General features: G+C 40.9%; 1 protein-coding gene across 6 annotated transcripts; it reads right to left on the minus strand.

Moving 5' to 3' along the window:
- Nucleotides 1-1,718: 1,718 nt before the first annotated feature.
- Nucleotides 1,719-25,067, minus strand: Ggh (gamma-glutamyl hydrolase). 6 transcript variants are annotated; one of them, XM_031366517.1, is made up of 10 exons: nucleotides 24,483-24,579; nucleotides 22,237-22,285; nucleotides 20,712-20,823; nucleotides 16,887-16,937; nucleotides 13,829-13,913; nucleotides 12,311-12,449; nucleotides 10,809-10,915; nucleotides 10,622-10,712; nucleotides 3,716-3,853; nucleotides 1,719-2,145 (listed from the first exon to the last, which is right to left on the minus strand). In XM_031366517.1, exons 3-10 carry the CDS (start codon nucleotides 20,813-20,815, stop codon nucleotides 2,024-2,026), a joined length of 837 nt encoding a protein of 278 aa, XP_031222377.1. In that variant the 5' UTR covers nucleotides 20,816-20,823; nucleotides 22,237-22,285; nucleotides 24,483-24,579; the 3' UTR covers nucleotides 1,719-2,023. The 6 variants fall into 6 exon arrangements, with proteins under 6 accessions (XP_031222377.1, XP_031222379.1, XP_031222375.1 ...); XM_031366519.1 differs by lacking the exon at nucleotides 24,483-24,579 and adding an exon at nucleotides 24,214-24,469; XM_031366515.1 differs by lacking the exons at nucleotides 22,237-22,285; nucleotides 24,483-24,579 and adding an exon at nucleotides 24,771-25,067.
- Nucleotides 25,068-25,689: the final 622 nt, after the last annotated feature.

Genomic DNA, 25,689 nt, shown 5'->3' on the forward strand with positions numbered 1-25,689 from the left:
AGACAGGCAGGTAGGTCAATGGAACAGAACTGAAGACCCAGAAAGGAACCCACACACCTATGGCCACTTGATCTTTGACAAAGGAGCTAAAACCATCTAGTTGAAAAAAGACAGCATTTGCCTGAGATAGCTGTTTCCTGAGAGGCTCTGCCAGAACCTGAAAAATACAGAGGTGGAAGCTTGCAGCCAACCATTGGACTGAGCACACAGTCCTCAATGGAGGAGTTAGAGAAAGGACTAAAGGAGAAGGTATTTGCAACCCATAGAGAGAACAAAAACTTCAACCAACCAGATCCCCAGAGCTCCCAGAGACTAAACTACCAACCAAAGAGGGACCCATGGCTCCAGAAGCATATGTCAGGTATCAGTCGGAGGAGAGGCCCTTGGTATGGTGAAGGCTTGATGCCCCAGTGTAGAGGAATGCCAGGGTGGGGAGGTGGGAGAGAGTGGGTAGGTGGGTGGGGGAGCACCCTCATAGAAGCAGGGGGAGGAGGGATGGGAGAGGGGGCTTCTGGAGCAGAAACTGGGAAAGGGGATAACATTTGAAATGTAAATAAAGAAAACATCCAACTAAAAAAATTTTTTAAAAAAGATTTAAACACACACAGTTGAAAACTAGCAAATTTAACATAAGCAGAAAAATGATCACTCAAATGTTCACACATTTCTTTTGCCACCATCAATGAACCAATTTTGGAACAAACGAAAGCCAGCAGGCAGAGGCTACTAGGGCTTTGTGAAGACAAACGGATCTAAACACTTCTGATCCACCGTGCCGAAGAGTGCCCTGGCGCTGAGTCATGAATGTTTATCTTCTAGTGGCAAGAGACACGAAGTTGCCTGGAAATGGGATCTCTAACAATATTCAGTGAAGAAAGCAAATTTGCCACGCAGCTACAAAAGCTCTGTCTTGGCTGACCAAGACTGTGATCCCTTTTGATTTCTGTGCTCTGTTTTTCCTTACTGCCCAGAAAGTATGGTTTCTCATAGTATATTCACTTCACTATTCTTAAATGTTTTGCTCATAAAATCATTCCATCTCCTATATATTATTTTCAACAACAGTGGAGAACCGACTCTAAGCACCTATTAGACGCAGGTCAAATTTCTGAGGCTGCAGCAATAGAGTGGCAGTCAAGGGCAAGTACTGCTCTTGCAGACAGAGGGCCCAAGGGCAATTTCAAGCACCCATAGCAGTGGCTTCCAACAATCTGTTAACTTTAGCTCCAGAGAAACCAATACCTCTGGCTACACAGGCACCTGCACTCACATACACATACCCACACACCACAGAGATCCACAAAAATACACATAACTAAATTAAAAAAAGAAAGAAAAACAAACCTAGCTGCTTACAGGTCCCCAAGGAACACCTCTGTTCCAGATTCTGAGGAAGTCGCCAAAGAAAGTAGAGCAAACGGAGAAATATACTAGAATATACCGAAAGAAGTATATAAGTGCTTTTCAATAAGTTACATGGGAGAAATGCTCATTTTATAAGCAGCTACTGGAATTTCTTGAGAGTTTATTTACATGTAGCAGATAAAAAGTAAAATAAAAAAAAAAACTGTGATTTCAGTATATAAACCATAAACAAAACAAAGCTGAAAGAAAAACATCTACATATCTTTCTAAACAAACACACACACACACACACATACACACACACACACACACACTCCTGACACCCAATGAAAGAGACAACATGCACCTGGAGGCACAACTCAAGACTTTTACAAAAATCAGTTGGGTAGATTTGGAATAGCTTTTTCTCCTTGAGCCAATAATCACAGAAAAAAGTATATTTTCAAAAAAGTATATTTTAGAATCTTCAGATATAAGAAGGCATTTTCATGAAAAAAAATGACTTTTTAATCTTTTTCACTGTCAGGCTATGAAATCTGATAAAAGAACCAGGCCCACAGGAAAGGCATCTGTGTGGCTTTCTCATACTGCCCTGAGCAGTATTTGTGATTCAATCACAGAATTACTCAGAGTTGCTCTGTTACCATATTGAAGGCTTTCAGTTAAACATATAAGATTGCTGAAATGAAGAAATATTTCCAGTATAAACTGGACAGAACTGGTAAATCAAGGATGCAGTCTCCTCACGTGTGTCCTCAAAGTGGTGATTGTTTTTCCGAGCTGCAAGAGAAAACAGTGTTCATTTGTAAAGACTGGTGGACGAGAGCTCAAGAGACTGCTTTAAAATAGTTCTTTCTGAGATCAGAATTACTTAGTGGGGAAGCATGGCCAAGAAAGGAAATGTCTCAAAGAATCTCCTTTCTAATAGAGCAGTGACAATGTGAGCACAGTTGCTACTATTACTGCAGCTAATTCACCCCTAGTTCAGCGTAATTCATTATAAGGCTAAATATGCACAAAACTTGTTACAAGCCTGGGATGAAAGTAGAGATGGGACACTGACCCATCACAGGAGAAGCACAGCCTAGCAGGCATAAAGAATTAAATAGTGGACTATCTTCATAGTACACCTGCACTGAAATGGTGGATGGGTTCAAGGGGCAGAGAAACTGAAGTGGATGCCAGTGAAGGAAACAAGGCAGGATTGTTCAATCCAGAAGGCCAATGAGTCTGCACATGGTGAGAACTAACTTTTGAGATACAAGTCAAAGTAAGGCCTCTGATGTTTTGATTAAGAATGTTGCCACCTACAAACCCAACTACCACCGTAAAATGAAAGCTGCAGCGAAGGCTGCTCTCCCTACTGAGGCTACTCACCCCTCACAGGGGAAACGGTGCTCAGGACCGACACTGCACATGGGATGGCTTTGCTGTTTAAAACTCATTTCGATTTTTTTCAGGAATTCCTCCATTCAGCTACTTATAATTTCAAACACTAATGAAACAGAGAGGAGGAGGGTGGCTTCCTAACATGGGCAAGAAGGTAGGCAACAAACACAGGGAAAGCTGGAGCTTTAGTGTGCCTAAACACTAGGCTCATCATGTCTTCAACCAGCCACAGCTCACCTAAATGATGCTCTGTCCCTTGCACACTGCCTCTACTGCTCTCAGCCAGTTCCCTCAACTAAGAGATAAATCCTTACACTCAATCTCTCTATTCAACCACAAAAATAAATAGCATGGAAATCTGTGTTGTCAGTATCCCAATGCTGAAGGCAAATAATCATAAACATACTGTGAAAGAATATGATTCAATTTACATCACTGTCTTGGGAAAAATATAATGCTCAGAGGCTGTTATAATTACTTCATTGTTTCTGAAAATCAAAACTGAAAGTACTCAAGGAAAAAGAAGAAAGAATTCCACATCCATATTTTTTTTTCCAAGACAGAGTTTCTCTTTGAAATAGCCCTAGCTGTCCTGGACTCTCTTCACAGACCAGGTTGGCCTTGAACTCATATAAATCTGCATGCCTCTACCTTCCCAGTGCTGGAATTAAAGGCATGTGCTATCATACTTGACTAGGAACTGCACATTCTTTAAATTACTGTTCAAGAATTCAGCCCACTGGATCATGGATGACTCTGTTAAATAACTGCTCTGATTTTTCTTGAATAGCTACTATCTCAGTTTCAAGGATTTATCATTATTTAATACTTTTCAGTTAAACCTAGAGACTTTAAAGAACATTTATAGAATAAGAAAGCATACAGGACCTAAGGCAAGGATATGCACGTTCCCTCAAAGGTCACAATGGAGTTATGAATTAATTACACACCCATATATTACCTTCAGAAATAAAAAACTCTGCTAAGTAGAATGAAGTCTTCACAGCATTGGGTGCGTGGGAGATACCATGCAGCCTCTTCCACTCGAATGGCGCTTTCTCAGGATGCCACTGGACTGCATAAACTGGATACTTAAAGCCTGGGTGGAGAACGTACACCAGTAAGCAAAAACAATGGCTTATGATGATACTGTCTATTGTGCCATGCCATACATGTGCTCCATAAAACATGTTACAATTCATCAAAATTAGAAAATGTAAAGGTTGTAAATATTCTTTCATGCAAAGAACTGCTCAGAGTCAGCATTAAAATACCCAATAGTGTATCTCACCCACATACTGTACACCCCTAAAATATGAATGTGAGTGTTTCTTCCAGGAAATCAGAGTACAGTCTGGGCTGGGAATACATTCCAGAACAACAGGCAAGTGAGTAGCTTCCCTTGTCTGTGGATCAAACTAGGAACACACCCATGCTAAGTAAACATTTTTCCACTGATTTCTATCTTCAGGCCTAAGTACATACTCAGTTGGTGACCCACATTTCTACATCTGGATTTTACCTCTCTTCATATGTGCTTTCCTCCCAGAAAGACTTACGAAGAATGGAAACTAATCACCTAGGCCTCCGCCTATGGAATAAATGATTTGTGACTTTAGAACAGTAATTGCTAAAATAAATGCTAACACCTTAAAAAGCATTTGTACTCTTGGTGATTATAATTATGTTATTTTTAGAACTCAGATTGTATATACAGTTAGCCAGATAAATGATTTAATCTGTAGGATTAGACTGAAAAAATAATTCAGTTTAGGGATTAAGCTATATAAAAGAATGGCCATTTGTTTGCTGACTGGCTAGAACTTACAAAGTTTAATATATTAGTCCCTTATTTTTCTCACATGCTATAAAAGTTGCATAGTCTTTTATAAAAGTGAGTATATATGTCTCTGAAAATTAACAACTCTATTTTATTCACACATATCTCTCCTCATCTTACTAGAAAGCACCCCCACCCAGCAATGTTTTACACTGGCGACCATGAATGTTCCCAGGAAGTGCTTGGAGATCACAGCGAGAGAGGACTGGCTTCTCACATCCCACTCACTAGCTCTTCCAGTTTAACAGCAGCTTGCCAGAAAGCAAACACTTCATCCCCATCTTCTTGGAGTCCACAGGAAGCAACATTGACCAGCCAGCAGCTCTAGACACAGAGTTCCTCACCTCCCTCTCCCTCTCAGGCTGCAGCATTGTCTCTCTGCAGCCTGGGATAGCCCACAGGCAAAAGTGTGGCTGAGGATAAAAATGCCTAAATGAGGATTTATCTGATAATCAGACACAGACAGACATACAGATGCTGATGTTCAGAAACATGTAAGGCTTACTCTTTAAAAAAAAAAAAAAACTATTCTTAAAAGACCAATTGCATTTCTTTACAACTGTAGAAATTATAACCTCAATCACTGATTTAGAACAAGTTCATCAAGAGTAAAAAGAAAATACACAAGTAGTAGAGCATCAAGAGTCCCTACTGTACATATATTATATGTGCTCCTAACATGTATGTATGTATGTGCGCATATATATGTGTTTGAATATATATGTATGCATATATATATATATACATATAGATGTGTGTATAAAATTTTCAGGTTCTAAAATTTTTACATGATAACATAGTCAGAAAAAAAACAACAAAGAACCAAAATCTTCTAACTTCCAACCCAATGCAATTGTAGTCATTCATTGATCAACTCTAGTTTCTCCAAATCCTTATAAACAGGAAAGTAAGACAAAACTCCAGCTCTCACAGGCTCCAGTCGAGAGATAAAGTTGGAGCTTGAACAATTCAAGCAAAAAGCCACATCCCCAAGGAATATGAAGCAAACATACAAAGGAAGGTGAAGGCTTCTCAAAGATGAGACATCTAGCTTGAGTCTTTCAATGTAGTTGAGAGCTCACCAGAAGACAGGAGGGACATGGGAGGAGAGAAAGAGAGGTGACAAGCACTGCTCCGTGGAGGGCAGCAATGGGCTGCACACAGAGTGCACACAAGGAGCCTTCTGCAGGGAAAGCAGCAGAGTGCAGATTACAGTGATCAGGTAAATCTAGCCTTGCCCTCCAATAGTGAAGAGCTTCTGAGTTTTGTTTGGGCAGCACAATCAGATGGGTTTCTCTGTGAGATTCCATGTGTAGCTGGAAGACGACTGGATGGGCAGTTAGGAGGGGGCTGGGCAGAGAGCAGAAAGCATATACCAGTTAGACCTGGGAGGAAAGAATTGGCGTAAGGTTTTTAGAAGTAGATAATGAGGCAGGGAAGCCAACATGAATTGCAGGTTTCTACTACAGGGTGTTTTGGAGTGGTGACTCTAGCAACTGTGTACAAAGATAACCCCACTTCATGCTAGGCTGACCTGACCAGCATTTCTCAGAATTTCCTGCATGAGCATTTCTTCCCACCTCACTAATTTGACCAATGTGCTATGGCTTAGGAGTGTTCCCCAGATTCGGATGTTGGAAAGTTAATTCCTAAGTTATGTTAATGGTACATGGAGGTGTAACCTTTAGGAATTCAGATTAGAAGAGGCTGGAAGAGTGAGGCCATGACAGTATCAGTGCCTCTGTAAGAAGGAAAACTGACTGAGCATCCCTTTCTGCTTTGTCTTATGACACGTGGGGATGCTCTATATAGGCAGAAGGTCCTTACCAGACACTAGCACTATGTTCAGGGACCCACCAGCCTCCAGAACACTTAGATTAGTCTTTATTTTTGGATGATTCAGTCTCAGAGACTCAGTTACAGCAACATAAAATGGACAAAGTCACAATCTCCAAATACCAATCCCTCTTCCCTCCTTATTATGGTTTGCTCCTCTCTAATCTCCGTCCTTTCAGGTCACTCCCTCCAGCTTCATCAAATCCCAGAGTCTACCTGACAAAGGAGCAGAGAAAGGATCTCCTCGCTCTGGGGCCCTTCCTGTTTCCAGCTCTTCCTCCTCCTCCTCCTCCTCCTCCTCCTCCTCCTCCTCCTCCTCCTCCTCTTCCTCTTCCATCAGCCTTTGCTCCTAGATGATTCTATCTAAGTTTACAGCCATCTAGTCATGGATGTTCTGAGATACAGAACACAAAGTCTATAAAATGACATCTCTTGGAGATCCTGGGCGAATCATTTATTTGAATAAATGTAAAAACAACATGGTTCCTTATTATCCATCACAAATACTGAAACATCAAGTGTGACTGATACTTGCAAATCTCTTCTTCTGTGCAGTAGCTACTGTAATAAATTGTTCATCTCCTTTAATGTTTCCTTCAAGTTGCCATCAAAAGATAGAGCACTGTCTTTGTATCATTTTGTAAGATCATAGAAAGGAAAGCTATGAGTAACTATGTAGGAGGAAACACACTGGCACATGCCTGTAATCAGAGCCAGGCAAGCTGAAACTGGAAGACTGCTACAGGCTGGAGGCCAGTCGTAGATAATGAGTTTTTAGACTTGCACCACAGAGGGAAAATGTCTCAAAACACAAACAAAATATGGGATATATTTCATTATACATTTTTTAACTAAAAATTGATTTTTAAAATCCATGCAGAATGAGGAACACAAGTACATGCAGTGATTTGAATAAGTGCATAGTATTAGGTTATATGATTCACTCCTTGTATTGTGAGGCATATGGCTTGCTTTTAACAGCCTCCCTTTTTGCTAATAGGAACAATTATATGTACATGTCTATGTTCAAGAAAAGGTTTCATTGAAGTGGTTTTATTGGTATTACTTTTGTCTTATTTTGGTTTTGGATATTGTGACAGTCTTACTAAATCCCTGGCCTAACTAGTCTCAGTCTCACAAGTGTTAAAATAAGGGTGTGTGCCACCACATGAAGTTTTGCTATGGCATTTTAAAATGTTGGGACTTCTGGCTAACAGGACTTGAAACTGTTCAGCTTCACTAAGAAAAGGCAAAGTGCTATAAGGTGCTCACACTGTAACTTAAGTGCATGAATGTGCCCAGTACAATAACCTGGGTGGCACTCGTCGGCCTCGGTCTGAACTCTGTCAGTCCTGCTGTCAAGTGGGTCCCTTCCTGTGCTTCCACTGCATTTCTCCAGTGAGTGATCACACTGACATCTTCCCTATGTCCGCCATGTGTGGATAGCACACTGGTGTTCATTCTCCAAGGCATCAGTCAGAGCTCCTAGATATTTATAAAAAGCTATTATTTAAATAGTTATTAATATAAAGGCTATTACTTAAATCTTTATTACTTCTGAGATAAACATGGACCATTTGACAGATATATGCATTATAAATATATGTTTTCTCTCTTCCCTCTCTCTTTTTTTAATATAACTTACTAATTCAGCCAAATTCCTCAGTCTTTGCAGTTATGAATTATATTTTTTTATGTCTTGAAAACTTCCCTTACCCAAGATCACAGACTTTCTCCTTTATTTCTCTAAGGCCTTTCTTTACCTTTCTAGATAAGTCTTTTATCCATTCAAGTATCTCTTCTAACATTGAAAAATAAAGTCTCCGCCCCCTTCCTCCTTGGTTCCCAGAGCCCAGTCTGGTGTTGGAATACCTTACCCCTGGCCTCCAAATTCCAGTTCTGGGTGACTACAGCTGACAGCCACCTAAGACAGATTTGGAATATTTCCTTTAGATCTCCCTTCTATGCTAGTTCATTCTTTCTGTGTGTCTTAGGAATAACCTCTCTTTTGAGCATCTGGGCTAATATCCACTTATCAGTGAGTGCATACCATGTGGGTGATTTTGTGACTGGGTTACCTCACTCAGGATTATATCATCTAGATCCATCTACTTGCCTAAGAATTTCATAAATTCATTGTTTTTAATAGCCTAGTAGTACTCCATTGTGTAAATGTACCACATTTTCTGTATCCATTCCTCTGTTGAGGGACATCTGGATTCTTTCCAGCTTCTGGCTATTATAAATAAGGCTGCTATGAACATAGTGGAGCATGTGTCCTTATTACATGTTGAAGCATCTTCTGGATATATGCCTAGGAGTGGCATTGCTAGGTCCTCAGGTAAGCTCAGAATATCCAAGATACAATCCATAAACCACATGAAACTCAAGAAGGAAGTCCAAAGTGTGGATACTTAGATCCATTTTAGAAGGGGCAACAAAATACCCATGAAGGAGTTACAGAGACAAATAAATTATGGAGCAGAGACTGAAGGAAGGACAATCCAGAGACTGCTCCACCTGGGAATCCTTCCCATATTTAATCATCAAACCCAGACACTATTGTGGATGCCAGCAAGTTCTGGGTGACAGGAGCCTGATATAGCTGTCTCCTGAGAGGCTCTGCAAGTGCCTAACTAATACAGAAGTAGAGGCTCACAGCCATCCATTGGGCTGAGTACAGGGTCCCCAATGAAGGAGCTAGAGAAAGGACCCAAGGAGCTGAAGGGTTTGTAGCCCTTAGGATGAACAACAATATGAACTAACTAGTACCCTAAGAACTCCCAGGGACTAAATAACCAACCAAAGAGCATACATGGGGGGACTAATGGCTCTAACTGCAGTAGCAGAGGATGGCCTAGTCAGTCATCAATGGGAGGAGAGGCCCTTGGTCCTGTGAAGGTTCTATGCCCCAGTATAGGGAAATGCCAGGGCCAGGAAGCAAGAGAGGGTGGGTTGGTGAGCAGGGGGAGGGGGAGGGAATAGGGGGTTTTTCAGAAGGGAAACCAGGAAAGGGGAGAACATTTGAAATGTAAATTTAAAAAATCTAATAAAAAAAAAGCCCTCTTTTGAGATGTCGTTTGAACTTCTTTCATTTTTAGTAAGCAAATTTAGCCCTTTTCAAGTCTCTTTTATGCTCCCCCACCCCCCTGAGACAGGGTTTCTTTGTGTAGCCCTGGCTGTCCTGGAACTCAGGAGAGTTCAATCTGCCTGGTTCTACCTCCAGAGTGCTGGCATTAAAGGCGAGTGCATCCTACCTAGCCATAGACATTTATTTTCAAATAGTCCTTATTTCTTTATAACTTAAGGTATTCTACTAAATGTCATAATTCTTAGTAGCTGAAGTCTGAGAAGGGCTAGCTGCTGTTTCTCCAAAATCACAGATGTGATACTTTGTTTCCTTTCCTTGTACGTTCTCTGAGACCTGATCCACTCATATTCCATCAAATGTCTGATTTGTTTCTGCCCTGCACATGTGTGCTACTATTTACATTAATCCTTTTCATGTATATTGCAAACATAGGTTAAGCATTCAACCAGCCCTCTGACGACATTCCCAGCTAGGACAATGTAGGTGACACTAGACCACTCTGTCACTATGAGGGCGTAAGGCTCTCTCACCCCACCATCCCCGCCCTATGTCCTTAGCATGCTCAGGCATCGATTCTTGAGGTTCCACGGTCAGAATTCCAGGCGTCTTTGAGCTTACCCTTGCATGGCAAGCACAGCCTGCAGTCCTGGCCCATGGTGTCCTTTCTCCACATGGGCTTTCTCTCTTGCACTGGACTGACAAGGATGCTGCTTTCTATAACCTGGGAACTGCAGGCTTTAATGTGCTTACTGTCTTGTCACCTAGCTAACATACTTAGAAAGATGTTTTCCTCCATCAACCCATCTTTCAGAATGTCTGAAAAAAAGTAGTCAAGGCGCTTAATCTGTGATAACTCTAGAAGTGAGGTGGTTTCCTCACCCTTCCTTGATTCTCAGTTTTCCTCTTCATCACCATCCTGGTTCCGAAAACTACCCAGGTAAGTCTGCTTTGATTTGGAATGTAAACAGAATGCATCTTCTGTCTTCAAAAAATAACACTACTTCTGAGCTCCAAAGTGACATGATGTCACTAACAAGAAAAGAGATCTATAAGATTGAAATGAGAAAATTAAAGCTTAGTTGCTCTATAGCTGCACGTACCTTCCATGGATGAAATGAACTCAGTGTTGCCATCTGTATTGGTTGTTAATATATTGAAAAACTTCTTTAACTTTTCATTTTCTGTAAAGTTCTAAAATACAAAAATAAAGCAAAGGGTTTGACTCTGTAGTTATCCTGACTGGATTCATCTCATCGGGCGATACTGATTGAGTCAGTCATGTGATACCTTCACAGAGAGGCTCCATTTGTGAAAATTTGCTGTCAGATTTTCTACCGCTAATGAATTCAATAACTCAGTAGGAAAATTCTGGAACATTCTGCTCTGTCTTGCACCTAAGATAATTTAAGAACAGAAAAATGACTTCAACACATAAAAATAAATAAATAAATAAATAAATAAATAAATAAATAAAGCCCACTAAGTCACTTACCTTTGGCCAAACAGTAGCCATTATTAAGTCAGGCCTCTAGTCTTGCTAATGGCTTCAGCGAGCACCTTGTATAACTGCTTTGTGGTAGAAACTAGGCTTTTGTTATATTGCAATCCCCAAAAGCCTGACCTAAAATAAATACTTCCCATAAGGTTCTCTCAGTGACTAAGAAGACAAGTATGGAATAGCCTATGAATTCTATGATCGATCACTATTCTTCCCTCACAAAATCCTTAATATCAATAGTTGGTAGCACTTAATTATGATGACCTAGAATTTATATGGAATTTGTTTTAGATTTCCAACAAAGAGCTTCTTAAGCCACTAGTTTCCTGACAGAAGTGCATTACGCCAATGAGATGATTCATTGTTAACCCTTACATTACCTCAGAATGGGCTGAGTACCGTAAAGTCTCACCATGTGACCAGAGGACTTTGACAGCCCACCCTCAGGATGTGGAAGAGGCACAGGAGACTGAATTCAGCCAAATGAGCAGTGACTCATGTGTTGCAAGGAAATACTAATTAAAACTCTGAAACTCTAGGAAGCCAAGCTCATGGAAGCTCCAAGATGGTAAGCAAATACAAGGGGTTCTTGTTTGCTTTTGAGCAACAAAGGTTGAGTAGTAAAGTTTTTGAATAGTAAACTATAAAACCTGACAGCCATGTCATAGGTGTCTACAAAGGTGCAGCACGTAGCAGGCACACTGGTGGGACTGGGTGACTTGCCTTCAGTTGTACACAAATACAGTGGTCTCTTTGGGCATCAAGCCCTTTAATTTGTGAGGTCTCACTAGTTCCAAGAGTTTAGTGTCAGAATAAAACTGTAAAATAAAACACTCAGGACAGAAACAACGTGTCGACAAAGTGAAAGTACTGGCATGATATCAATAATACTTGATACTTATAAGATCTGTATTTAAAGTACTACACATACAAACTGGAAGTCATCTTGATTTATTCTCAGAAAGCATCCCGAGAGGTAGAAACTCTTATAGTGAAAAACTAAGAAACGCAGGATGATTCTCCAAGACCAAAGTGAGAAAGCTAGAACTCAAAACCAGAACTGGTTTCTGAATTCTTATCACATGATCCTGAGACCACTAGAACACAAAACACAAATATTAACAAAAACTAGGTCAAACACAAATACTATCGTCCTCACAAATGAATAACAAAGGGCTCCCTCATCGTTTTGGTGTTCAGATAACTCAATGACAAATGGCTATTCCTGTCTTGATATGCAGTATTTACTAATGCTGAGAAATATTTTGGAAAAGTTTGTGCTTATTCTTACCTGGAGTGAAGTTCAAGGGCAATTTCTCTGACTTTGTGTTTGTATATGTTAGTAAGTTGTCTCCGCTAACCAGGATAGAAAGCTCCTCAAATCCAAGGCATGTTCCCCACACAGGAAAATGGTCTCCATTATCATAACTCTTTGGGAGAATGAAAGAGAAAATGTATATTGATTCAAACTTGTGTATGTGTGTGTTGTGCATGTGTGTGTGTGATTACTGCTACACAGTTTTCTTCAGAATTCTCTGGAAATCATTAGCAGGTGACTGTTTAATCTGTATCCAGAAAACCCCCAGGTGGGGATGGAGAAAGGAGAGTTGTGGGCACACTATGCCTTGACCCAAAGACCCATGAGTTACTTAGTTTAACTATTAAAAGTTATTAAGCAAGCATCTTTTTTTTTTTTTTTTTTTTTTTTTTTTTTTTGGTTTTTCGAGACAGGGTTTTTCTGTGTAGCCCTGGCTGTCCTGGAGCTCACTCTGTAGACCAGGTTGACCTCAAACTCAGAAATCCACCTGCCTCTGCCTTCCAAGTGTTGGAATTAAAGGCATGCACCACCACTGCCCAGCTTAAGCAAGTATCTTAAAAAAGTAATTATTCAGGAAATCATTGAAGGGATACTAGCAAGATCTGAGTGCCAGCAACAATACATGAAAACTGCTAGCAAGATTTCAGGGGAGAAACAGGGACCAAAAACCGCTATGGTGGACCAAGGTGAGGCATTATATAGTAGCTAGGCACTGTGCGTGAGAAACAGGCAAGGCCTAAGGTATGTGTGCTGAAGTGTTCTGAAGAAGCCACATCTGTCTAGAAGAGTCTATGACGTGACTGCCTAGAACTTTGTGCCCATGAAGTGATATCGTGCTATAGATAGAGCCTCAATTACCTCGAGCTATCCTTAGTCTGTTTTACTAGCCGTTTACTACCAACCTCTGTGTCTGACCTGACCTGGTTATTACTACTACGTACAACTTTTCAAATGCATTGCTGAGCTTAGCAAACTTCTGGCTTCCAGCAACCCTAAAACTAAATATTTTGTTTAGCACCTGAAATTCACATAAGAGATCTGTCCACTCTACCGTAATGTGTCACATGATGTTCTCATGTGTAAAGAATTTTGAGACTCCCTTTTGTTCTGTGAGTCATGTCTTTCACTTGTATTGGGCTCAGAATAAAAGCTCACTAGCAATAGCTGTGTCTGGGGTCAGAGGGTGGCTGAGAGGATGAGGCTGGATAGAGAACTGAAAAGAGGAGACTTAGTATCATAGGAACGATGCCCAGTGCATAACAGGCCAGAGGGAGGCACTACCTTTACTGAACTATGAGGAATCCCCAAAGCACATGAAAGAAAAAACAGCAGGTGAGTAGACACTTGACTCCTGGAGAGCAGGTGTCTAACTATTAATGAGGCTAGAATAACTATGAAGAAAGTAATACTGTACACTTGAAAAAGAGAGAACTGTTCTTATAGAGCTAGACAAAGTCATATGGAATGATGAGCAATTTAGGAGACATTTACCTCTATAGCCTTGTTGAAAAATATTTTGGCCACTCGGGAATAACCTGAATGTGTGAGGCTAGCACCTCCTCCAGGAAAGAGGACTCTGAAACAAAACCAATGAAGATTCATTTTCCCCCGTTCACCAAGTAAATACACATTCTTCACTTTAAAAACTTTTTCTTTATTATATAACCAGTAAAAATATATATATATATATGTATATATATATGTGTGTATATGTATATATACACTCATATATACATATATAACATTCTTAATTCTAGACTTTCAGAAACTACTGTGGTTAAGAATTTTGCACATATTCTCTGAAACTTAAAAAACATTTTTTTACAAGCTCACTGAAGGAAATATAACATGAACAAATCAAAGGCATCAAGGGGATGGGGGAGAAAGACCAAAGAGTATGAAGAAACAAAACTCCAAGTACAGCTGGCTTTGAATTAAGGTGATCAGCAAATATACAGCTATTTAAACTCCAAAAGTATACATAAAACTAAAATGCATATAATAATCATAATTATTTCTATTAGAATTACATATCTACATGATACCAACACAGTCCTGATACTTCTTAAGTAATAAACACAGTATCAGGAATCCTGAAAGCCAACACAATTATCATTCTAGAAAAGTCTTTTTTGAGTCCCAAATATTAGGTTCTCTTTCATTCTACTCCAAAAAGATGAAATTTTGGGGGGAAAAATGTGCCATGTTTTTATACTAGGGTTTTGGAATGATTTTAAATATTTAGGCTCTTTAAAACATCTTGAAATAAGCAAGGATACTCAAAAGTGGTCTGGCTTCTCTGGCTACTTTAAAAGTTGGACTTTTATTAACACATTAAAATTCTGAAAATATTTAAATGACTTTGCCATATTATACTGAAAATATTTTATTTTTTAATTTATATGTATATGTATGTGGTGTATGCATGTGTGAAAGACAGAGAGGGAGGGAGGAGTGAAGGAAGGGAGATAGAGAAGGGGTGGTGGTGAGAGGAGGCACACATCATCTTTCTCCTCACATGGATATGGAGATAGAACGCCACTCTCCCGGCTTGTGGGGCAAGCACATCTTACGCTATCTTGCCAGCCAGAGGCTATTCCTCATTTAAGAATTACTTCATGACTCTTCTATGAATCAGGCTTTGTGTCAGCCTGTGACAATGCTAGTTTCCATTGTTAGGAAACTCACAGTCTAATGGAAAGGGTTTAAACATCTGTCTCCTAAATCAGGTACCTCAAAGCCACAGCAGAAAACCATGTGTGACTGAAGGAGACCAAGTAACAGGTCTCTCCCCAATTCAGTATTTTAAAACCCACCTCTGACCAAGTCTGGTCTACGGAATCCTACAGTCCTTTTACACAGTTAAAGTGGACTAACACTCCCAGAAGACAGTCTCCCTTAGGGCAGGCTCCATACTTCATCTGGTAGTGTTCTCCTACAAAATTTTCTACCCTACTTCAGTAATGACTACCAACATCTGCTGTGCTGATAAGAGAAACACACCAGTAAACAGCAGCTTTTCTTAACACTGTTAATGCAAGAGCCGTGTTTCAAAACAACATCTACAAACATCATCAGTGTGAAATCCCTGCATAAGGTTCTATTAAACACACATAATTATCCCACTGAACTAATTTCCACCTCCAACCCTACCTCCACCTCCATAGCAATTCAACAGTTTAGAACTTTTTGGGCAAATACTTATGTTTACATCCAAGTCTGTACATAACTCTGTACAAATGTTTATTTATTTATTTATTTATTTATTTATTATTGTTTTGGTTTTTCGAGACAGGGCTTCTCTGTGTAGCCCTGACTGTCCTGGAACTCACTCTGTAGACCAGGCTTGCCTCAAACTCTAAAATCCACCTGTGTCTGCCTCCCAAGTGCTGGGATTAAATACATGCGCCACCACTGCCCGGCCTAAATATTTACTTACAAGATAAAATTTCAAGCTCCCAGTCATAGAGTATGTGTCTTTCTTGTTATATGTAAGTATACTGTAGCTGTCTTCAGCCACACCAGAAGAGGGCATCAGATCTCATTATAGATGGTTGTGAGCCACCATGTGGTTGCTGGAATTTGAACTCAGGACCTTTGGAAGAGGAGTCAGTGTTCTTAACTGCTGAGCTATCTGTCCAGCCCTGAGTATGTGTCTTTCTAATTTAATCGTTACTGAAGAACCTCAAAGACTGATTTACTCTAGCACCCACAGTGAGAGGCTAGTTTCCTCTCACCCCCTCTTTACTGAGCATTAGCAAGTTTTCTCACTTCTGACAACTTGATTCTTGATTTCTATCATTAACTGTACTTTAAGTTAAGAGCAATAAAGGGCATTTTTCATGTGATTTCCAATCTTGTTCTGTGCTCTAACTACTCACATATTTTATGGGGAAATAGAAGAACAGAGAAGAAACTATTTTCTAAGTTTGTTTCAAATTACCTCTGAAAAGTAAACAATCTGTAACTTCAGACCTAGGACTTGGAAGTTTCAAAATATTTAAGCATTTAAACAAAGATTAGGTTAAAAATAGTGAGCATATCACATACCAATTACATACTTCCTATCTTGCTCCCTACTGTATAGTAAGTAGGACTGAACCTAGAAAGAGCCTCCACAAACCAGGCTCTCCACTGAGGTACACTCTCAGCTCTCTTGTTTCTTTTCTTTCTCAGGCTGGTGAGCTGTCTGCTCACTTCCCTCCACCTCCTAAGAACCTGGAACTGCAGTACAAGCTTGAACCCCCAGACCTTGCCCTGCCTCCCCTGGAACTGCAGTACAGACTTGAACCCCCAGATTTTGTCCTGCCTCCCCTGGAATTGCAGTACAGACTTGAACCCTCGACCTTGCCCTGCCTCCCACTCTTCACTGGGTCTTTGTATCTCCCTTCAAAATATTTCAACGAACACACTTGGGAAATTATTATCAGACAAATTTTAAGAAAGCTCTATAGAAACACAGAATGCATATATGTAAATTTTGCAAAACTTTGGCATGTACACACAAACACATTGCACTAAGACTTGATTCAAGATCAAGCCTACTTACCCATTAATGGACCTAAAGAGTCTTTCATAGTCTGCATCACTAAGATCGAGCCTGAAAAAAAAGAAAATGAATTTTTTAAGAAAATCAGTTCTGAAGCCTAAGGAAACAGTTAACATTCAATAGAAGCCACCACATTATCTTTTAAACATTAAATGAAAAAGAAGTTGTTTGAGGTACTGCACATTGAACCCAAGACTTTGTACACACAGGGCAAGTGCTGCCACACTTCTGCCTACATGTCAGACAATATCACATCTCTACCTTAGAGGTATTCTTGTTAAGCTATGAAAACCACAACATTATATCATATTTGGCTAATCAGAAAGGTAAATCTGTTTTTTAGGGGTTGAATGAAATTCATTATTTTAAAGTAGACAATAGTATACCAAACAGTGGACACCAGTGTTTTCTGTTAGCTGAGAAACCTACAAATATTCACCTGTTTTATATAAAGACAAAAAGAATGTAAAGCTCTGTGAGGCAGAGAGATAGTTCAGCAGTGTACAGTTCTTGCTGCTCATCCAGAGATTTCAAGTGCAAATGTCCTCACATCAGCTCCAGGAGATCGCATACTCTTGTGGCCTCTGTGGGCACTAGCACATACACAGAAACATCCATCTTTTTTAAAAGCTTTACTATCACACCCATCTTACCTACAGGCAGCTTGGATAGATGGAAACATGTATGAATGGACACCAAATCCCAACATCTCATCCCTTCCAATCAGCGGCTAAGGTCTAACACTGTACATAAAATCTAGAACAATCCAGGCCTAAGCACAAACTACTCACAGACCACTGGGACTAACTCACGTATTCTGAAGCATTCTTGATCAAGCACCTTTACAAGAGTTCCTAGGTACTGCCATGTTACTGAAGGTTTTATCTCTTTTCCCCAGAGAAAACCCAAAGAAACTAATCCATGACAACTAGTTACAACTATTAAATCATACTGTGATGTCTGTAAAAGGGTGTGTGAAATTCTGCAATAATTCTCCTACACTGAGCAGCTTTTTTATTTCTATAAAACATCAGCAAGGCACACATACTCTCCCCATAGACACATCCATAAAAGTGTACAATCAGTAGTGGAATATACTCCATTTCTGTCCCAGAAAAAGATATATGTGAACATAGGTTGATTTACAACATGGCTCCTGTTGTTGCTAAGTGAGCTGTAATTCCTAGCCCTGGCCTAGTTTTGGCAGTGAACTAGTTCTCCTCCAAGTCCCAGTAAGCTCTGAAGTCTACATAGGTTATTCAGAAATTCATAGTAATCTTCTCTTGGGCTCAGAGCCACAAAGCAGTCAGTGACACAGCTATACAATGATTAATGTGACAGGTGATTTGGCCTCAGAGTAATAAGATGTAATGGAAGTACACATGCACTCGGTATCCTGCCAATCCAAGCTCCTCAGGTTGTCCCAGAAATGGCAAAATCTTCCCCATGGATCAGGATGAGCTGCACACCAAAAAGCCCTGAACCAGCTTAACAAGTAGGCTCTGCATTGTTTGTGACTGTATGCTTTAACAACACCTCTCCCTATTAATAGGCAACCCAAAAGCACCAAGTTCTGGGAAAGAATGTCATCAGAAAAGGCAGGAGGAAACCAAAGTCAAGCATCACCTACAGCAGAATTCTGCCCAGGTCTCTCATCTATCTTCTTCTCCCCTCTGAACCAGAAAGCAGTCCCAGCAACCTCACAGTAATGCTGAGAGTCTCCTGATTCTACATGTAGAATTTCCCTCACATAGATTACACCATTACTACGGGGTCACACAATTCCAACTGCAAGCAATAAGTATCAAAATGAACTTTGAAGCCGTTTAGCCTTCAGGCTCTCAGCCAGGGTTTCAGCATCTTGTCATAGATGTTAATATTCCAAAAGTCATTAAGTTTCAAAACTCCCCAGGTTTCCAAATGTCCATTATTCCCACTTAGTGTGTCCTCAGCAACATCGATGTGATGAGTGATCGCCTTCACTGATTTTTTTTAAGGACAGATATTTCATAACTAACAACGGAGGCTCAGGCCCACTCTCTCTCTATTTTACAGTCAAAACTTCCCAGCGGCCTCTGAACTGGGCTGCCAACTGTGGCAATTCTGCAATGTCTCATCCCATTTGCACTAATTTCCTAAATAGCGTGCATTTAAAGACTTCCATCATCAAAACTCTGAGACTCTGTGCTCAGATCTAAAACTGCAGTGTATGGTTTCACATAAGATTAGATTACTTACTACCAAATTAAACACTAATCTTAAGGGTATATGGCATTAATCATATGTGAAAGGTGAAAGAAGATAATCCTTATAAATCTCAACATGAAGACTATTTTTCATATCTAAATTGCATTTACATTTTGATTAGTAATATTATATAAAGTATCCTGAGAGGCTCAGACAGTACCTGACTAACACAGATGTAGAGGCTCACAGCCATCCATTGAACGAAGTACAGGGTCCCCAATGAAGGAGTTAGAGAAAGGACCAAAGGAGCTGAAGGTTTTGCAGCCCCTTAGGACAAACAACAATATGAACTAATTAGTACCCTCAGAGCTCCCAGGGACTCAACCATCAACCAAGGACTATACATGGTGGGACTGATTGTTCTGGCAGCATGTGTATAGTAGAGGATTGCAAAGTTGATCATCAATGGGAGGAGAGGCCCTTGGCCCTGTGAAGGTTCTGTGTCCCAGTGTAGGAGAATGCCAGGGCCAATAAGGGGAATGACAGGGCCAATAAGTAGGAGAGGATGGGGTGGCAAGCATGGGGAGGGGGGAGACAATAGGGGTGTATTCTTGTTGTTTTTGTTTGTTTGTTTGATTTTTGGAGGGGAAACTGGGAAAGGAAAAATCATATGACATGTAAATAAAGAAAATATCTAATAAAAAAAGAACATCTTTGTAATTACTTGCAGAATAGGTTATAATAGTTGTGTTTTGTTCTGAAAATTTCATAATAGATTATATGAGATTCTGGGAGATTCTCATGCACTAATTTTAGCTGACAATGTAAGTGCTTAGAAGATTTTTGTTTATTAACTCTTTTCAAGTGAAAACATGTGGTGAAGCCAATTCCTCCAAACTAAAAATATGAGATTAATCATATTATTTTTACCAAGCCATATAATTATAAAATAAATGAAGCACCTTTATAAATTTTTATTATGTGTGTGTGTGTGTGTGTGTGTGTGTGTGTGTGTGTGTGTGTGAATGTCCACTACATGTGTGTTGTGTCCCAAATTGCTAAAGTTATGGGTGGTTGAGGGCTGCCCTGCAGGGAAGCAGGGAGTCCAACTTTGGTCCTGTGGAAGAACACCAAGTGCACTTAACCATTGAGCCATGTCTCTAACCCCACACTTAACACAGTTCAAACTGCAATACCTATCACTTACACTACAGCAACACTGAATAGTCATTACTGACAAGCTTTTTCTAGATGTGAATATATATTTATATTAATAATCTAAAATGTCTCCCTCACTCCTTGAGGGTTCCCTTATGCTAACAGTAGGTGGAAAGCTAGGTAAATCAGAGACTTGATTTTGGTTTTTATGGTGTCTGTGAGAAGTGCCTTTTCTGGGATGAAGGAAGCTATCATATTTTTCTTATTCCTAATAGACATATAGAATGCTCTCAATGACATTACAGACACACAGAGAGCTTCACAAACAATTTAGTGGGAGACTGCAGGCAATAGATTACTGGCTGAAATCAGATACAAGAATGCTCCTTTTAATGATCTAATTATAGGAAAGAAGAAGACATTAATTTTAGAGTCAAAAGACCAATCTTTACATCCCTGGTGAAACCCAGTGAAGCATACCTTACGGGTACAACTCTTGCACCTGCAGACTCTATAAACTTCACATAGGATGCGGCAATGTAGTATTTCCCCAACTTCGTCATGTTCCCATAACATTCTTGCATTATTATTCCTAAATTTAAAGAAAAGCTTTAGTTTCAAGCAAATTCTTTATTTCTTACTCAAAACTGAATCATAGCACAGTACAAATGTCATTACTTTAGTTTCATGATGTACAGACCTACCTACAGCTCCTATAAGCCTACCCAGAGTTGTTGGGAAAGTCGTGGGAAAGGATAATCTGAGTTTCTTACCACACCATTGTTGTAGAATATATTTAATCTCAATCAGGGGCTCCTACCCCACCTTTGATCATTCACTTCCAAGATAAAAGGCACATTCGACCTTTAATTTATCATAAGCCTTTATCAGCACTAATGCTGGGAAAATATCTACCCTCTCTGCTTTCAGAATCTACTTTCCTACTGATAACCCTGAGCTATTTTTTACGATGCTTCATCTGGGTTGCTCTTAACTCCATGGCTCTAATGGCCATGAGTTTATGATTCTTGCCAGAAGGAGGCTTCTCCTCTCTCCACCTTCCTCTCCTCTTCACCTCGAGTTTCTCCTCCAATCCCAAGCTCAGGAACCCCAAGCTTCATCTATCCCAATTCTGCCCAGCTCTAGGCTATAGGCATCTTTATCAGGAATAATTTGGAGCACAAGGCCACTAGCATCACTTAGGTCTACAGGAGGACTCTGTCTCTGGAGGCAGCCAGGCTTTAAGGGCCAGTATTTAGCATTATAATACAAGCAGACCAGCCTAATACACACAATGAATATCTAAGAAGCTCCCAAAGTAAGTTTATAATAGGCCCAACGTTTTTTCATTCAACCTTAATACTATTCATAAACCACTCTCTAAATGTATAAGGGGCAAATCCCTTTCCCCACAAAGACCCAGTTGTATCCTTGTCAGCAAAGCCACAGTAGAAACAACTTTGACCCCCATCTTTCTAATAACCTCATAATCTAAGCAACCAGCATTCTCCAAACCCATCCCAGACTATTAAAATGCCTCTTTCCTTTCTAAAGGAAGCCTCCTACTCCAGTGTTTCCACAGAAATGAGGCTGACCCCACCATCATTCCCTCATTCATTCAATGTTGTCTGTGTTGCATGCCAGATGCTGAACTAGGTGCTGAGGACATAGTAATAAAGAAAAAACTCTCCACTTTATAGGCTTTCATGCTACTGGGTGGGAGAGGAAAGAGGTAAAAGACAACAAAGATTTAGTTTTAGGGCCAACTAAATATGATAGGTGGTGCTTGTGTTAAGAAGTCAATGAAATATGTGTTCAATTTACAATGTCTCTTTAAAAGAGTGGCAACTCTCCCTGGGAAAATAGAACAAGACTTCAGGGAGGTGGAACAAGTTTTCCAAGGAAGGTGTGACATGACACTTAATCAAAGGCATCCGTGAGCTGAGGCAGTGAACCACACACCCATATCTGAAAGCAGAGCAATTCAGAACAAAGGGAACAGTACCATGCAAAGGTCATGAGCCAGCCTGTAGCTCTGCAAGAAGTCTATCAGACTGGGAGCATGTAAGAGAAAACAAGAAGGCAACAGTTAATGGAACAGAGAAGTACAGACACACAGGGGCTACCATGCTCCTTACATACCTCAGTGGTTCTACATTGGCTCTGTGATGTCATGGTCTGTCCCACTCATCTCTGATCTCCTCTTACCAATGAAACCCAAGTCTAGCACACTACTGACATGTGACATTCATCAAAGCATGTCAGCATATGCTTAGCATGTGCAAAGTCTTAGGTCCATCCGTAGCCTCCAAAACTAAACAAACAACAAAACTCTCATGTCTGCTCATTGACTATATGTGCTTCTGTAAGTTAGGATGTCACCTTAACTGTCTCTGTGAGACACAACTCCTATCATCTACATTAATCATGCCTGTATTCTGGGCTTCTTACAATAGCTGACAGGAATCACTACAGAATATCAAATGTCAAAATGGATATTTCTCTCCTCTCTATCAGATAAGATGATCTTCACAATAGAAAATGAAATTTGGCCAAGAATAGAGGAATACAAGAGCTCTCATAGGAATGAGTGAACAAGACAGGAGAGGAAGTGCCACAAGGAAGGCATGCAGAATCATGTGAACATAAGTGCCTGAAATACTACGTTAATTTCACAATCACACCTCAGCACATTCATTTTTTTTTTCTCATTCCTAGGCAAAGAGCTCAGATTGTATCCCCTGGTCTCAACATGTGCTCCCAAATGATGGGCTTTTACACTTTAGGGTATTTCACGACTTCTGTGGCTTTCTTTGTCTTTGAACATTTTGTGGTTCCTACTGTAATAGCGTATCCATATTATGTGCTCAATTGACTATATATCATCTTGACTGGGGAAGTGATTTCACCATGGCTTAGCAGGAGGAAAAGGCACTTGCTGCTAAGCCTGAAGGCCTGAGTTAGACCCAGGTCCCATGGAGAAAGACAACCGACTCCTGACATTGTCTTTTAATCTCTGTAGGTGTATGTGAGAAGCATGCACATGCATGTGCACATATATATACACACACACAAACTATAAGTATAAAAGGAAAACATAACTGATTAGGTTAACCAAAAGCATACTTTTTATCTTTTGTTATATGCATGCAACTTAGAGTTGCCTAAATTCTAAGGAACAAAATCTTCTGACATCTTTTAATTTTTTTTCTAATCCCCAGATCCACAAATGCAATTCACTACATATGTTACATAACTCAACTTGAAGAATCTAACCATCAATAGAAATAGCTTTGGGAGAAGGGTTCAAATTAGTAGTAAGCCACCCATTCGAAAACCAAACCACTCCTGAATACATAAAACAAGTTTCTAGTTTCTGTTTAGCATTCAACTTCAAGGAAGAAAAAAATAAGATAAATGTCATATTCCTACATATGTCTAGCCATAAATTTCTTTTGTCAAATTTAACTACAGACTGATTTCTCCTTGGTAGCTTTCAAATGTCTGACATGAATGTAAACAGTTTTACCCTGTTTGAAACATATATATGTCAGACAGAAACAATTGCACGATTTGGTTGAGATAAAATGGATATTCAAATCCTCTAAGTCAATGTTGTCACTTGATGCTAAAAATGTCCACGACACACTTTAGTTTCTTACCTATTTCGTATGTGTGTGTGTGTGTGTGTGTGCACCTGCATGCATGCATGTGTGTGCCTGTGTTGTATCTTCAAGTATGTCCTTGAGCAAAGAAACGTAAATTTAACCTGTGTTCGGAATTTTTCTGGGATTGGAAATGCAGGGAAAATGGTGGGAATACAGGTCAGGAAAAGCACCCGTCACACTGAAGTCTGACTAAATCCTCTCACCAGCTAACACTCAAGAGTAAATTAACATTTTTTAAAGGTCTTTCTCCCTTCTCTGCAAATTTCTAGATGTTTCACTGGAAACTTCATTTACAGTAAAAGACACATACTAACCCCATGTGTAACACTAGTAGCTCCTGGTTTTTATCTTATCCAAGACACCCCTGCAGCCTTCCTATAATCTTAATTATCATTACGGAACAAGGGAACAGGAATAGAGAGAGATCCTCTGGAAACTTCTTGAACTATGAAATTGCCCACTAGCTCAGCCGAGGTGGAGTCTTCTCTGAGAAGCCTACAGCATGCTTTCTCCTCTGCTTCATTCTTAACTTGAGCTCTTCTCTTCCTACTTTTGATACATCCCAACTGGGTTTCACACTCACTGTCCTTAAAATTCTTTTCCGCATGGAAACCTCAAATCCTTGGTTTGCCTCAAGCTCTGGTTCCTAAAACATTCGGGACCGCCTCTAGCGGCTTCAGGTGACAAGTAGTAGCGAGGAGCTGAACCTTCATCCGGATCCCGATCCCGCAGACGCAGAGGTCTCTAGAAGGAAATCAGCACAAGGTCCCTTGGATGAGAATCGCGCCGCGGGCATCCTGGGTCTGCACGCCAGAGAAACAGAGCGCCCCGCTGGCTGCCGGTCCTCAACACCTGTCCCAAGCCTCCTTACCGATGATGGGCCTCTTGGTGCCGCGCTTGTAGGGTCTGGACAGCCCGGGGCTGGCAAACCCGCACAGCAGCAAACCCAACACGCACAGCAGGCGACCTAGGCTCGCCATCGCAATCGCAATCGCAATCGTAATCGCAATCGCAATTGCGGCCCGGCCTCCGGCCGCCACTTAAAAAGGCTCTGCGGCGAGGCCCGCGCGCGCGGCGGCCTGGAAGGGGCGCGGTCCCGCGGCCTGGGCGGATCTCCAGGCTCGAGGGCGCGCAAGGCCGCGCCACTCAGGCTTCTGGGAAGTGCAGTCCAGGCGCTCGTGCGGCGGCCGCCGGGAGGGGGCGTGGCGTGGCGGGGGCGTGGCGGGGGCGAGGGCGGGGCTGGAGGCTCAGGGAGGGTGCTCCGAGTTTCCCCGTCGCCCTGCACGCGTCCTGCAACCGGCAACCCGCAGCCCAGCGATTGGCACGCGCCCGAAGACAGCTGTAAGAGACCGTGTAGACCGGCGGGTTGACCCCCCGCCGCCCTCTAAATGCTCCCTGTGAACTCTTATGTTGCCTGGCGAGATCACCTACACCGAGTCGACCAGCCCAGGACCTGATGGTGAGCTCAGGTCCCATCTGGCCCTGTGTGGTAACCAAGCAGCAAAGCCCGCGAGGTTCTAGAAGTTGCCAGAGAACTATGCTGCATAAAAGCATAGGTTTTCTGGCTCTGATATCCTGACAGCATTCGATGTTAGGACACGGGGTGACTTCCGAAAGACATACCACTGATATGTATTTATTTGGGCACTTGGATGTCTGGAGGACATCTTAAAGTACTTGTGTCCCTTTCCTTTAGAACACTGTCAAGGAAAGGGGCTGATTCTTGGCACCTAGCCTGAAGAGGCAAGACCAGGCCACAGTCAAAGGAAACAAGGTGCTTGCTTAGCTTC

This window comes from Mastomys coucha, unplaced genomic scaffold (assembly GCF_008632895.1).
Source record: "Mastomys coucha isolate ucsf_1 unplaced genomic scaffold, UCSF_Mcou_1 pScaffold14, whole genome shotgun sequence".
Lineage (NCBI taxonomy): Eukaryota > Metazoa > Chordata > Mammalia > Rodentia > Muridae > Mastomys > Mastomys coucha.

Excerpts from the sequence above, each read along its gene's own strand:
- Ggh (XM_031366515.1), bottom strand. The coding sequence starts at position 24,879 with ATGGCGAGCCTAGGTCGCCTGCTGTGCGTGTTGGGTTTGCTGCTGTGC. Across the intron at positions 13,914-16,886 it reads CTCTTTAGGTCCATTAATGG|AGTCCTCTTTCCTGGAGGAG; the intron begins GTAAGTAGGCTT and ends GTTTTGTTTCAG. Across the intron at positions 12,450-13,828 it reads TTTTCAACAAGGCTATAGAG|AGTTATGATAATGGAGACCA; the intron begins GTAAATGTCTCC and ends ATTCTCCCAAAG.